This window comes from Colossoma macropomum, unplaced genomic scaffold (assembly GCF_904425465.1).
Source record: "Colossoma macropomum unplaced genomic scaffold, Colossoma_macropomum, whole genome shotgun sequence".
NCBI lineage: Eukaryota > Metazoa > Chordata > Actinopteri > Characiformes > Serrasalmidae > Colossoma > Colossoma macropomum.
Genome location: NW_023494790.1, coordinates 24198871 through 24214449, shown reverse-complemented (window position 1 = coordinate 24214449; position 15579 = coordinate 24198871). Strand labels below are relative to the sequence as shown.

Here is a 15579-nt window from a genome sequence, read left to right as displayed (position 1 = left end):
TCCCTTCTGTTTTCCCGGCAGCAGGGCACACTGTCCAAGGTTTATTACATTTCTGAAGTGCGTTTTTCCTTTTCCTGTCAGACAGTACTTTTGTTTTCTCTGTGTTTGTCATTCATGGGAAAACAATGAAAAACCCAGTGCCCTTTTCATAGTTAAACCTAAATACACATACAAATGACTGAATTTTTCTAACAGCATCAAGCCTAAATCTTTTTCTAAGGCTTTAGAATGTTTACATTCAGTCGTACTTTTGACATTTTACAAAATGTAGAATTCCTGTGGAATGATTTAACCAAAGACTCGACTAAAATGCATTTTTTCACTTGTGAAATATAATATTTGGGCCAAAATTGTTCAAAAGTGCTGCCAAACCTTTGATATTTTAAGTAGACAACACTGACCTCTGGTGTGCAAACGCAAGTATGAATTTTGACAGTGGGGGATGGATTTTTAGCTTTCTGATAATACTATATTTTCATTTTACTAAACAAAGTTATTCCAATATTATTTTAGATGACTATCTTCTTTTTTTCAGTTTAATATGTAAATAACTGTGAAGAATAGTATTCATCTCTTCTACACTCTAAATTTTGCATGTGCTTTACTGGGCTATATCCTACTTTATTCTTATAAGACTTACATAGTTTTATATATGAAAAACAGTCATAATTCATTTTCACATGACATCCTCTCTATATGCCAGACTGTTTTTGTTATAGGGCCTTTAAGACTGATACATGTAAATGATCTCTGTTCTGATTGGCTGTCTTGTATTGTGTGCCTCTTTCAAGTGTAGTCTGCGCTGACACACTCCTTATAACTCCAGCGTGAATGGCCAGGTTAAACTGCTGGAGGATGAATAGGTGGATGCGCAGTTGTACACAAAAGTTGGTGGCCCTGGTCAAACAGTTTGGCACATTTTAATGCACAGTTACTGTTTATTTGCTTAACATACTGGAGGGAAAAAAAACCCATAAAAGTTAGTTTTTCAATGTGTTAAACTCCAATTTCTTAATCAAATAAATAGAAATTGTGCACTAAATTTAGAGGATGTGTTAAAACTTATTTTCACACAGAAAATTAACAAAACATGTAATTTGACCAAATTTTGGCATATGACTGTTTGAAAATGCATGTTTTGTGATATTACAAAAACAGTGAATTTGAAATGGACTGTTTTTGCAGCTTAGTTTACATATGTATATGAACTGTTTGGGGGTGAATGGTACATTTTAGAAAAAAAATAACATTATACATTAAATTAAACTCTTTTATTTAAAAATGTTAGGAAAATGTTTTTTTATTATGGGCCATTTAATGTAACAACAGTCTTACCACACAGCCACAAAATCACAGAAAGGCTAAATGTATCTGTTTGTTTAATGTATATAATACTCATTTTTATTGTTCAAGTCATATAATCATTGTAAAATGTCACAGACTTTCCAAAACAATCCTGACTGAGGACCTTTTCACTGGCATATTTGACGGTTCAGTTTTTTGGCTCTAAAATATTATCTCTAATCTCTGTCCTGTGTTTCACTGGCTGAAAGTGCTGATGTATGTCTGTTGCACTTCATAACATTGCCTAATTATCTAAATTAGTATGACTAATATGACTCTTTTCACTGAATCTGTCCTTATTATCAAACACATACAGCTCTTTTGTATGACATAAATAAGACACTCATAGAAAAAGAATGTCCCTGTGAAAAAACACTATTCAAGATCTATACAAACAGAGGACTGAGGGAGTATATTTCAGTGGAATAGAAAAGGTGAAGTTTGTGATGGAGTTAGCCCATGTCTCTCCACGGTCTTCACCTCCTTCTCTTTTCTGGGAAAGAGACGGGAGTTTATCTTTGTTGAGGGAAGTGTCCTGTTTTTATCTTGGACCAAGGTTGGCTGGAGGAACTTTGGCAGTCAAGTTTTTCTTGCCTTGATGGCCCCTCACACTCAAGTTTGTCCCTTTTGGTGCAGGTTTCAAATAGAAGTGTAACTGGAGAAGAGAGAAAAAAAAACTTTTATGTTTATGTGCTCACACTGATTTTTATACAGCTGTGTGCAAAAGTTTTGGCACCCCGGTCAGCTTACATTTTGTTGATTTTCTAAGTGGCACAGTAATTTTTTCCAATTTATATTATGGCACAATTTGTATTTTTTAAAAATATAGTTTCATAGTAATTTTTTTCCAATATGCTAATTAAATACATCGAAGTTGTGCACTAAAACTAAAACTGAAAAATGCCTCATTTAAGTTTGTTCCTAGTAGAGACATGTTAACGTTTTATTTTCACTTTGAAAATTAACAAAACGTATAACATTTTGCACACAGCTGTTTGTACAATGGATAACAACACAGGGTCAGTTTCCCACACAAAGATTAAGACTAAAGATTAAGTTCTGGCCTACTCAGCATTCAGAATGGAGATTCTCCGTTGAATCGACAACTCAGTCCAGGGCTAGGCTTAGCAGTCAAACATGCTCAGATGCATATTGTTTTTGAAGTTTTTAAAGAAATGTATCTCTTATGTTCACTTAAAAGAGGGAGAGCACTTCTTGATTCATGTGTGTGGTTGTCAAGATGCTGTACGGACTCGGAGTTATTCATAGCAGTTGATAAATAATAACTTTAAAGATTGATAACTGAATAATAAGTATGGATGCATCGATATGGGAAATGTGGGCTGATACAAATATACATATATATTTATATATATATATATATATATATATATATATATATATATATATATATATATATATATATAAATATGATTTTCTTGGACATACTGTATCTGCCAATGCAAATTTTAGCATAGCAGCTCATTTGTCACCTTAACGTTCTGCTCTACAGTACAATAAATATGTCATCAAATACTGATTTGAAATGTCGGTCAGATCTAAATACCTGTCTGATCATGAAAATTTGTTTTCAAGCAATTAAGCAATGAATATGAATCCAATATCAATCTGTATCCCTGATAAAAAGCCAAGTGTTCAAGAGTTTTAACAAGGAGACTTTTATTTGGTTGGACAGAAAACCTGCAGCTATATCTGCTCTTGATTGGATCAGCTTGACTCAATCACCTAAAAACTCTTAATTGTGTACATATTTGAGCAATTCTTTTTTTGACTCTGTGTGTGTGTGTTGGGGGAGGGGAGTGTAGTATGTTTATTCTCACCTGTATGGCCTCTGCAGGTCCAACTGTGACTGTACTGGTGGAGGGCTGGTACCCTGGTGCAGAAGCAGTCACAGTGTAGGTTCCTGGCAAAAGCAGACGGAAGTAGTCTCCATCTGCTCCTGCAACAGAGAATAAGCACAAAGATAAACTCAGTATTATGCACTGTATATGAGCTAGCAACTTAAATCACTATCACATATGTTAGTGACAGAGTAATCTACCAGTTACATTGATGATTAATCTAGCTAAACAGCTCAAATGGAAGATAAGTAAACCATCACAAATTATTCAGTTTTTAAGAGATTCCAAGAGATTTTTTCTTTATAAGGAAGCATTTATTTTCATTTGCCTTACACACACACACACACACACACACACACACACACACACACATTATATAATGCAAACTTTGCTTTACTATATTCAAAAGTACATTATTTCACTTATTCTATAACTTATAAATGAATAGTTTGGGTCCAACTGAACAACAGCCAGCTAGAAAACTTTCACCCAACCCCCCCCACACTTTACTTCCAAACAATGCTGGCACACTATTTCAAATACAGACACGTCCTGAGATCTCCAATACTACTCCTATAAATCCACCCTCCAACACGAATCTCATGAATATACTGAAATATACTACTATTGAAAACTTGAATATTGAGGTAAATTTATCTGTCAAAAAATATTAACTCATGGTTATAAAGTGTCTGTGAGATCGATTCCAACAAGCCTGGCTGAAGGTCAGTTGTGCAAGCTCATGCACTCCACGCCTAGAAGACTTTGATCTTTTACTTGCCTTAAATTATCAGGATCATTTTGAGTTTCAGTTAGTAAACCTGGTCATTACTGCTGGTTGTTGTAATGAAAGTTCTCTATCTATCTATCTATCTATCTACATATACATATAAATATATAAATATATATATATATATATATATATATATATATACATATATATACACACACACATATATATATATATATATATATATATATATATATATATATATATACAGTGTCTTGCCCCTTTAAAGTCATCAGAGTCATCAGATATTTTGTGCTGTTATATTTTATTTCAAAAGACAAAAACACAGGCCCAAGTGAAAGTCATATTGGTTTTATGAATAAAGTATTATGCTTACAAGGTGCACCAGTCAACAATATCAAAAGCTCTGCATACACTTGGCTTATATGGGAGGGTGGCTAAAACAAAGTCATTCCTGAAGAAAAACGCATCAATGTACATCTGGAGTTTGCCAACCTACCCCTACAGTCAATGTTACAAACCTAAAAATGCAAAGTGCAAAATCCTGAATAATTCTTCATTTTACTTTCAGAGTTCTACTTTACCTGTAGTTATGTCATGGTTTATGCCTGCTACAGAGATTTCTGCATTGCTGACTGGGTTGTTGTTCTCATCGTAGACCATTCCTTTAATGCCATGATGTACCTGGGGGCAATGAAACAACAGTTTTACATTCCTTTATAAGTGTGTTGTTTGTCTTCTATGCCTTCCAAGCAGGTGGCAAAATCTAAGAGTCTCCATCTATTTCTTGTTATGCACCAGAAAAGGCACTGAACAGTGTTACACTGACTTTGACCGAAGCACACAACTTCTATATCCATTCCACACTAAAAGCACCCAGGGACAGGTTGATTACACACTAATGCAACAGTATACTCCTTGGTCCTTTTTCTGCCCCTCTCTCCATCTTCACTAGAATACTGGGCCCTTTATTACCTCTTACATTATGAATACAATACACTTTCACCATGTGCATGCTTGGCTCAGAAGGAGAGCTTGAACTTTTAAGCATTTCAGTGGAGCCAGATGGGGCCCAGAGCTGAGCTGTGTGAGAAGGGAAGCTCACCTGTTCCAGGTAGGACACCAGAGCCTCCCTGTTGGCTAGCCACTCTCTGGCTAGAGCACTGGCTGGAGGGAACTTAGCACAGCTCAGCTCCAAAGTGATCTCAAAACAGTTAGTATAGAGGTAGTTAAAGTCCTGCATGCCTGCAAACACAGGTTATAAAAAGCTAATGTTAAAACACATAATACATAGCAACATAACAAACAGTGCAACACTATGTATACAGAAGATTGTGTCTATTAACAAACCATTATGCTGCTAGGTTGTGGTGATTTAAACATTTTAATGAGGATTGAAACAGAATAGTTTTAGCTATTGCACCATATAATCAGAGAAGTGCATCCACTGACCCTTTGATAGAGAGTACCAGTTGGCTCCATTAGTAATCCCCTCCTCAAAGTAGTCTCCGCAGTTCCAGCCTTTATGCATCCAACTGTGAGCATAGGAGTAGACCTTTGCCAACTATGTACACACAAAGACAGACCCAAATAATTTATTTATAATACATTTTATATTATGACATTACACATTATACATTATAATACATCATTTTGTCACTGATGAATATTTTGAAGAAAGCAAGGAGTCAAACCTTTTAAAAACTTTTTAAAGGCACCAAATTTTGTACCAGTACTACTTTTCCGAAAAGAGTCTGATGTACCACGTAAAGTCCATATATGGAATCTATATCTGTGCTTTTTTTTAATAATATAAGTTACTGGGTCTGGGCTTAATACAGACCAGAAATATCCATGCTATATTAAGATTAATACCACCTATATTAGAGAAATAAAAATGTGTTTTCCATTAACATCAATTGTTATTCTTTCCAAAAACTCGCTATATCAAAAACTGTTACAAATGAACATACAGCCTGTTGGAATAAAACTCTTCAATTCATCATAGTTACGATGTCACAACCATTAAGATATTTACATATGGCCGCCCAGGTTAGCCATCCATTAATTGTGAAGTGATAAGGAGTGTTGTTACTGTAGGGAGTCTGTATTGGGGGCTATTGGAGTGGAACATGTGGGTAAAAATGTCTCTGCGACCTTCCAAAGGATCCTGATGTCTGAATGGCTGAAGTATGTTTTTTACAACAATCCTGTGGATTTCAGTTCGAACCTAAAAGCTTGTTCTATACATTTCAGCCACGACTGCATTTTTGAATGAGGCAGTCAGAGCAGAGGTCATTTACATCAGTAACAAAAGCAGACTGTTTAATTTTAAGATATGAACAGAGACTGGTCTTGTAAAAATGAATTATGACTGGTTTGGGTGCATAAAACCACTCAAATATTCTAAGTAGATCAGGGGAAAAATACAAGAAAAACACTAGAAAAAATGGAGAACATGGCCTCATAACACATTTTCCTTTCATTTTAATCATTACTTACTTTTTTGAAAATCTTGTCGTCTGGGGTGGCTGAATATGTAGGCTTCCCTCTAATACGGGCCTCGCGGGATTTATCAAAGGGGTAGTTGGCCACCACTGCGCCTCCATGCAGGTTTGCTGATAGAACAAAGTTATAGTTCTGCATCCATTTAATGACTGCCAGAGTTTCTGGTTCAACCTATAGGAGCCAAGAACATTAGAGGTACAACGTGTCACAAAAAAATGAAGAACCAACACAAGACTTTACTTAACACATAACATTTTTGGAACCCTATAAGATAAACCATCTCACACATGCCGCCATGGACAGAAAGCATGAAGTATGTCAGTGGAATGTTCTCTCAGACGCTTTATCTGGGAGATCTAACATGGCGTGATACATCCCAGTGGAGCAGTAGGGAAAATAAATCCTGGGCTGTCTTTTTATTGCTTTGGTTCAGATCAGTCTGGCAGGCCAGCTTGTTGTCCTTGGAGACGGCTGCTGGGATGCTGACCCAGTCCGAGAGCTAATATTTATTATGTATGGATCTATATATATAGACATGCTCCTTTGTGACCTCGGCTGTCAGTAGAGAGTTGGGTTTCATTCTTCTGATATACACAGATGTTTTCCTGCCCAGAGGAGTGCAGAGCCCACAGAGGGGGGCTAGTCCCGCACCACGTGATGTGTGAGTGAAAGCTTTTGGAGCTATGCGGCAATGCTAGGAACGTGCCACTCTCCTCCAGCTGTGTTTCTCTCTGTCCCAAGAGACAACGGCCAGCCAATGGACATATTAGTGCTGGCGGGTATTAATAAAATCCAATATCACAATATTTTCCAAATATACCACGGTACCACAGTATCAGGTGATTTTTAATATTATTATTTTGCAAGTCCTTATAAAGGGCCAAGATTTCCCAGCAGGGACAGGCTTCCATTCCTCACTCCTGTACCTTGAAGAGAAATCCCAACGATTTTTAAAAATTTCTGCAAAATTAAACCATTAAGATGTTAATAAAGGTAACAAAGGTAAAGATGTTAATAAAGTCATTCAGAATGGTTTGATGTGAAATGCTCTATTCTAGAGAAATTTACAGTCAGAATCTTATCACAGTGTTGGTGACAAGAACCAGATGTCCAAAGGGTTTAATGCCTCTAAAAGCTTCAACAGCAAGAGGTAATACATGCTTACAAATACTGCCAGATGTCTAAAATATTGTTTTACTAAATCTTTATTTAGATTTAGATTAAAACTAAAACCTATTTATGTTCAATACATTCCTGGCTGAGAGGTACACAAAGGGTGTTGTAAGGCAAAATCATATCTAAAAAAGAATATTTTACTACTATCAACATTATGTATCAAAACTCAGAAGACACATATAGGATCACTGATGGTTTTGGATAATAAATAAAATGGCTATTTTTGTTTTAGCAACAACCCAAACCCTGCTTGCTATCAACATCACTGAGAAGAAATCTTAGAAGTTTCTCTACAATGAACCATTTCACTTCAAACCACACTAAATTACTTTGTTTATATCCTAATTATTTACTTATGCAGAAATGTTGAACAGTTGGTGGAATTCCTCTTTAAGAATAAATCATTGCATTGTTTTTCTGTAATGACTGTTTAATTACAGTATAATAACCATATAATAAGTCTTAGGGTTTAATAAGCCTGTCATTTAAGGGAGAAAGTTAATGGACCCATGCTTCTTGAGTGTTCTATACTACAAATAACAAATACTTACTAGCCTGACATGGTTTGTTTTGATTAGACGGTTTTGTTCTGACTTTCACCTCTTTAAATTACTTCTAAGGGAACCTTACACAGTACTGTAAATATTAACCAAACTAAATTTGTAGACAGGAAACATACAATTTATTTGGATGTATGCTTAACAGATTGCTTGAAAACGAGTGCCCTGTTTCTCTGATCATGAAGCTGAGCTGCTGCTGGCTTGAGTTTTACATGCTGCATAGATACATGGGATACCTTCTGGTTTCCAATCCCTCTGTGCTTCGATATTGACCTCAATGCCAAATGCCTTCATAGTGAGTACATCCACCCACTAGCCAGTGCATAAAGTTAAATGGAACAGCACCCCATTCTGAGAACTCTGAATGATCTCACTTAAAAAAGTCTCCTTTCACAGGCCAGTGTCTGCTTACTTAAACTAACGTGGTGAAAGGTGGATCTGTCAGTGCTTGACAGAGGCCAGACCAGCAGCGTGACACCAGGGATGCTTATCTAGTAACTGATGGAGGGCTTATACAGTTTGCTCTCTGACTTTGTAGTGGAAAAACAAAAATATTTTGAAGTATAATGCGGGGCCTAGTGCATGTTTTAGTTAAATTCATGCCAAATGTTGTGACTTACCTATAAGATCTATGGAAGCTTGGCACAGATATGAGAGAGAAATAAAAACAAAATGCCACACTGAGTTTTGCTAGCATGCTCTTGCGGTTTTGGAGTGAAAATTTGGAAAAGTTTTCTCTAAAACCATATTGGGTGACCCATAGCTTACATACTACTCTGATGTTATCCTGACATCCATAGCATAACAAGTCTGAAACACTGGTAAAAGGTCTTGCTTAGTTTTTTCCCCCCACAGACAAAGCTAAATGTATATTTTCCACAGTTCTGTCTACCCTTCATGTCACAGCTGTCCCTCTATACTGCCCACCTGTAGTTCCCATTTGTCTGGCAGAGGCAGGTGGTGGTTTTTGCCGTTGTTCTTCTCATAGTAGTACATGAGGCCATTCAGGTCTGGGAAATTGCGATTGAGGTCAACATCTCTGGAATTCCCACGGCCCACAAGGTAGCCATTGAATTCTGGACCCTGGAAGCACAACAATAAAGATGTTTAAACCATATATATATAATAATTGCACACTTATCTACTATTATCATCATATCCATCAGTATAATTTTGATTTTGCATTTGAGACCTAAACCTTGAGCCAGACCTTCTTTTTGAGTCTGTGTGTGTGGCATTAATATGTAAAGACATATGATGTGGACTGAAAAACTCCTGTGGAGTCTGATGCTATGCCTCTGACTTTTAAATTACTATTTCAGACTTCACAAGGTGACTCATAGCAGTGAACACACACCGTATTTAAGCATGTTTTTTTCTCTCCTGATTCAGTAATGCTACAAACAGAAAACAAAAAAATAAATCTTCCGTAGTGCAGCTTTAACTAAAGATTAGTAAGAGGGGTTGAGAGTCAGTCATGGCATTTCATTTGGACTCCTATCCTACTCTGCACTAATCACTTTAAACTGACACTTTAAATGGAACTTCTATCAAACACTTCTATCACATATTGCACATATTTTGTAGAGACTTTGGCACAGATGACTTCTACTCATCAGACACTCTCATAAAGCTGAAGGCTTGATAGATGGACAGTGATATCCAATGTGATGTATTAAGGAACACCTCAGTCTGTGAGATGTCAGCAGGTAAACATTCTTGCTGCCATGTCAAAACCATGTATCTCCATTTTTTCAATGTTTATTTTTTCCAATTTGAGCACAGCAGCTGCCCTTTACAGTGTGTGAACATTTCATGATGAATGTACCAAGAGATGCTCAAAAATGACTTATGTTAAAAGTTAAGAACATTTTTACCTTCTCCTGTAAAGTTACTATTTTGGAGGTACATGTTTTTTGATAGCGACAATGTGTGATATTACAGCTGTTTTGTTGCTGATGTGCTTTCCTAGGCTTTGATTCGGAGTGTGAAAGAAACTGAGCTGGAGGTCTGGTGCAGATGGAGTAGTTACTCTGGGGACGGCTCCAGCAGCCCAGCCAGACGGATGATAATAGAGTGTTAGGGGCCAGACTTTTGCACATACAGTATGATTAGTGTCAGAGAGGGTGTGAAAGTACGCCTTAGTGTGTGTAGTCTTGCACGGAATGGGTGGTGAGTGTCTGCACTGTATATATAAGCAGAAACATTGTGTTTGTGTATGACAGAGGGGAGGGATGTCTGAATGTTCATAAATGTTTTTCGTCTAGTGTTTTATATTTGGGTGTGTTATTTTTGGCTGTTATATTTAGTCCCAAAATAGAAAAATACAGTCTTGCTGGGACCTAACTGAGCTGATAATACAGGGGATATAACAGGGCAAATGGAAGGCTCGCAAAACACCTAGTAGAAAGCACTGTCTGTGTGTGTTTATATCCAAAAGCGATATGGGGTTGTGCTCAATTCATATTTCAGTATGAGTTCTTGCTTATAAACTTATATAAGCAGTTCAGTGAGCACAGTGGTGTTTCACAAAGCAGTATTTCTCATTTAGCCAGATAATTTACACCCTGTCCAATATTAGAAGAGGAAAGGGCCTTTCCTATTGAGGAACGCTTACTGTGTTGTCTTCCCTATTTAGTTGTGGCCAATTCTAGCCACTAGCTATGTCTTTCCCATCACATCAAACTACCAAGATGGAAAGTTGAAGGTTAGCATGTGCTTCCTCTGAGTCACGTGAAGCACTGCCACATCTTTTCCAACTGCTACTAATGCAACGTCATTTGTCAGCTCAGAGGGGAACACTAACTGTGAGTTCTGTCACATAAGCTAACAGGCTGGCACTGTTCTAAATGATGGCAGGAGATGGAGGGCCACCCTACCCACTCAGACTCCTGGCCATGGATGGCTGGGGGTGGTACTCGCAATTTCCTGACTATCTCTCCTGAAAAATGAGCCAGTAAGGCTGTAATACCTGCCTGGCTGCCACCTCATATCCATCTGGGTTCATTGAGGGCAGGATGTGGATGCGTGTGTTGTGGATGAGGCTGGTTATCCGCTGGTTGCCTGCAATGTACTCCTCACACAGGAACTTGCACAAGTAGATGAGAAGCTCTCGTCCCAGCACTTCATTACCGTGCATGTTCCCCACGTACTTGAACTCCGGTTCCACTGGAAAACACACATCAATTGAACAAGGTCAGGATGTCAGGAGGGCATATGGTCATGTCCGCCAAGAGCGCATAAAGTGCACAGGCAGCAGATTAAGCATTTCTTCACAGTGGAAACACTTAGGGAAGCTTTTGCTTTACTAATTGCAGTAAAAATGCTGTTTTTTCTGCTATTGCTGCAGGTTTTCAGTGATGCTGAGCCTTTTTCATCAGAGTTCCAGCAATATTTCACCATCAGAGTTTGTGGCGTGTGACTATGCATCATGATACTTGTGAATGGAAACACAACTCAAAGCTGACTTCTTTCTTGTACAAAACCCCTTCAGTGTAAAACACCTACTGTTTCCGCCTGACTATGACTTTAAGATGAGCCAATCTGACATGTGAGAGATTTCATTTCACTCCTTTAGTGAAATGATCAGGTCCAGTGAGAGGTAAATCTCATTAGCAGTGTGAATGAGCCAGGCGGCTGTAAAACACATAGTGATTGGATTACTGGAAGTGTGACAACACTTCAGAAGGTGACTGATGAAGTGCTGTGGTGGAGAGATGGAGCGATTTAACATATCTAAAGAGCCAATCTCTCTCTCTCTCTCTCTCTCACTCTCTCTCAAAAATGATGGAAGGAAAATATAATACTATGTTCTCATGATGAATTAAGTCACAATGCATATCATGAGCATCAGTACTTCTAAAACACTGAACAACTGTATGTATCATTAAAAGATGGTTCTAGGCCAATTACAGAGGGCCAGTAAACAATAATAAATAATAACAATACTACTGCATGGTAACAAGTAGCTGATTAAATGTAAACGATTAGATGCTATCATCTTATTTTATTCATTTATTTTTGCCAACTGACCTTTCCTCTTATTCCTTCATATATATTAAAACTAAAAATTAAAAATTTTCACAGGCATTTTTAAAAGTGTCACTACTGTTTTGCTGGTTCATTTCGCCTGTGCAAAACTCAGAAACATATTTTGTGTTATAAAATGTCTTCAAGGTCTGTGGTGTTCTATTTTTGCCATATTGTGCACCCTTCACCATCACCATCCACGCATACACAAACACACTCTTTAATATAAGCGACATACTGGTCGGAAACTAAAGAGTGGATGCATAGCTGCCCTTGCCCTGTTCCTGTTTTTGTGCTCTTTCACCTCTTTGTGGAACATGCATACATCCTCCAATTCTACTGAAGGAAGCCCCTACATCAGCAAAAAGCCCGCCCGGCTCAGGCCAGCACCACTCACACAATACTCGTGCCCAACGTGTCTTTTGTCAGCTGAAACTGCCGAGTCAAAAAGCATCTCCTGTGCTTATAGCCAAGCTGTCCTCAAAGTCAGACCACGTGAGAGAGACACTGCCGTCCACCCTTTGACAGTAGAGGAGTGATGGCTCTTTGGAGGTGTATTCAGCACGGATCATGTTTGATGAACATGATTCATGTGCTTTTCACAAACAGACTGTTTCTACGTAACATGTAGTCCGTTTACCTTTGCTGTTGACAGAACACTGATACTCTTTCCAGTAAATGGGAAACACAGGGTCAGTGTTCCTGAATCAGCAACCTGAATCTGCACTCACTGATACATCAGGGACTGACCGAATTAGATTACATGGCAGCTTCAAAAGTAATTAGGCAAGAAATGGCCTGCTTAGTGCGGTCATCTGTGCCCGCTTATTGCTAATCTTCATTAGAAGGAGATTATCTTGTAAAATGTAATCTTCAGTACATGATTACGTTATCTTAAACTATTAAAGTCAGACATTTCTTCATTATTTTTCTCCAGAGGTGGATAAAGATCAGTTACATATGCTCAGTTACATTAATTTGTTTTTTTTTTTAAATGATAGTCTTACTTCTGCTCCAGTATATTTGTGAGTTAATAATCTGCTCTTTACTTAGATGTATTTTAGTCTTTAACATTTAGTTAATAATTCCCTCTTTGTGTTTAATTTTATTATGTTACAGTATCTGTATCGCTTTGTGATGTGTTGCACACAGGGATGGGCAAAATATTTTGAAAAAGTAGTGATTGCAGTATATAAAAAAGTAACATATTCAGAATATATTTAGAATACACATTGATAATGTACATGGAAAAACCTATTTTTTATTTTATTTAATTCACACTGTTCCTCACTGCTGCTGGTTGGCAGTTTTCTTCATGTATTTTTTCTGCTTATATGTTTCTTGAACAATTTGGTTATTCAAATAAATACAAAAATGATTACAAAGTTCTCAAAATTAATTTGACTCTTATCGTCTGCTTCAGTCCACTGCTGCTTCCATAGTTCCACTACCCTTTCATGACCTTAGCCAAAACTTCACCATATCCCAAAAACAAAATCTTGCAAAACTGACTACAAAGTGAGTAGTTGTGTGATTTTCACTTAAAGGCATGTATGTAACTTGCCACAAAACACAAGTCCAGCACAGACCAAAGCTAAGCTTATCACTCATGAACATGTTTACTACTGAGAAGGCTGTTCATTTAGTCATCCCTCAAAAGAGTTTAGTAACACTTAATATCTCATCACATTGATTTATCCATCCACTCAGGCTTTAGCAGGAACTTCAGTGTTTGTAAAGAAGCCATTTTTGAGTTCTTTTTGAGACTAAGTCTATCTATGCTTATATAAGTTAATAAACAAGCAATAATAATGTTTCTTTTAAAGATGGAATATAAATATATGTTAAATTTAGCAGGTGAATATTTCCAGTTCCTAAATTTATTCCTAAATGTATGTAAAACTGCCCTTACAAAATGTAACTTGGACTGAATACAGATACCTAATTTATCTATTCTGAATACATAGTCCAAATACTTGTATTCCGTTACATCTCAACCCTGGTTACATTTCTAACTTTCGATGTGTTTCATTTTATTTAGAGAGAAATTGCATCAGAAAGAGAAAAATAGTACCTAATAGCACCTAACTTCACTTTCTATGCAGATAAATGCTGGATGTACTAAGACCTTCCAATGCAACTCAGTCATACATTTTAGGGAAAAGTACTTTCATTATTTAATTTAAGTAACAATATGTTTACTTCTCACTGCTTTCAATAAGTACAGTAAGTTGTTTGTAGAAGTAGACAGTTTCATCTTGATAACTTAAACCGTTGGGTTGCATCGTCTGGCCAGGACGTGTATGACCTGCCAACTCTCCATTAAAAATCGATGCTCTGCCAGAAGCATTCCCAAAAAAAGTGATGAAAGGTTTTTTTTTCTTAAAAAAAAAACTGGAATACCTGCAACCATGCAACTGAGATTACCAAAGCTCGCCCAAAGAATGCTCTGGCAACCGTACAGCGTCAGCAATAATTTCCCCTCAATATTCTTGGATCTTAAGAAGGACCATAAAGCTTGAATATGACATTTCAGCACTTTAGGACTTTAGCACAGCACCACTACAGCATGAAGGGACTGCGCTGAAGGTTTGCAAGTAGAGGAACTCACATGCTTCGTGGATGCCAGGGTTGTCGCTGAACTCCAGGACATAGAGGTGGCGTCCCTCCACGCTGCGGCCAATGCTGTAGATGCGGGTGATGTAGGGGCACTGGCTCTGCACGGAGAACAGAGCGCGCACCATCTCCTCGTAGCCGTGGTGCTGGAAGTCATCAGCAGCCCAGGCCTGCTGAGCCCAAAGCCCCAGGAGCAGAGCCCCAGACCAAAGCAGAGAGCTGCAGGACAGCATGCTTCACCTTCAGTTCCACAAACACACCACTGCTTCCCTCTCTCGCTCGCTCACTCACTCACTCTTTCAGGCTCAGTCCTGCTCGCTCTCTCACTGTGTTTGCCTCACTCTACTCTGTCTCCTCCCTCACACTCACACACAGGAGAAAGTAAAGGCAGGCCCTCCCTCTCTCTTTCCCTCCCTCCGTCCCTCCCTCTCTCTCTCTCCCTCTCTCTCTCTTCCGCTTCATCATGTATGTGACAGTTACTTTACTGGCATGGCAAATGTACCATAATGTGTGAGTAACAGAAGTAGCCTGTTGTGAGTACGTGCAATCAGTGGTCAGATTGTAAAAATGTTCAAGGAGGACAGTGGGTTCAAATGACATGAGCAGGGGAGGCAGAGTTACTATACATTTTTACTTTTGTTGCACTGGAAAACAAAAAAATCTCTTGTCGAACACTTTAGAATACCCTTTTTTAACCCCTTCTCACATTAGCCATAAAATGCCATTTCCACAT

At 37.9% G+C, this 15579-nt stretch overlaps 1 protein-coding gene across 1 annotated transcript; it reads right to left on the bottom strand.

The window, feature by feature from the left end:
- Positions 1-1284: 1284 nt before the first annotated feature.
- Positions 1285-15216, bottom strand: cpn1 (carboxypeptidase N, polypeptide 1). Its single transcript, XM_036572690.1, has 9 exons — positions 14842-15216; positions 11173-11369; positions 9129-9284; positions 6460-6636; positions 5410-5521; positions 5063-5202; positions 4542-4641; positions 3186-3304; positions 1285-1999 (listed from the first exon to the last, which is right to left on the bottom strand). The coding sequence occupies exons 1-9, from the start codon at positions 15077-15079 to the stop codon at positions 1886-1888; spliced, it is 1353 nt and encodes a 450-aa protein (XP_036428583.1). The 5' UTR covers positions 15080-15216; the 3' UTR covers positions 1285-1885.
- Between the last annotated feature and the right edge of the window lie 363 nt (positions 15217-15579).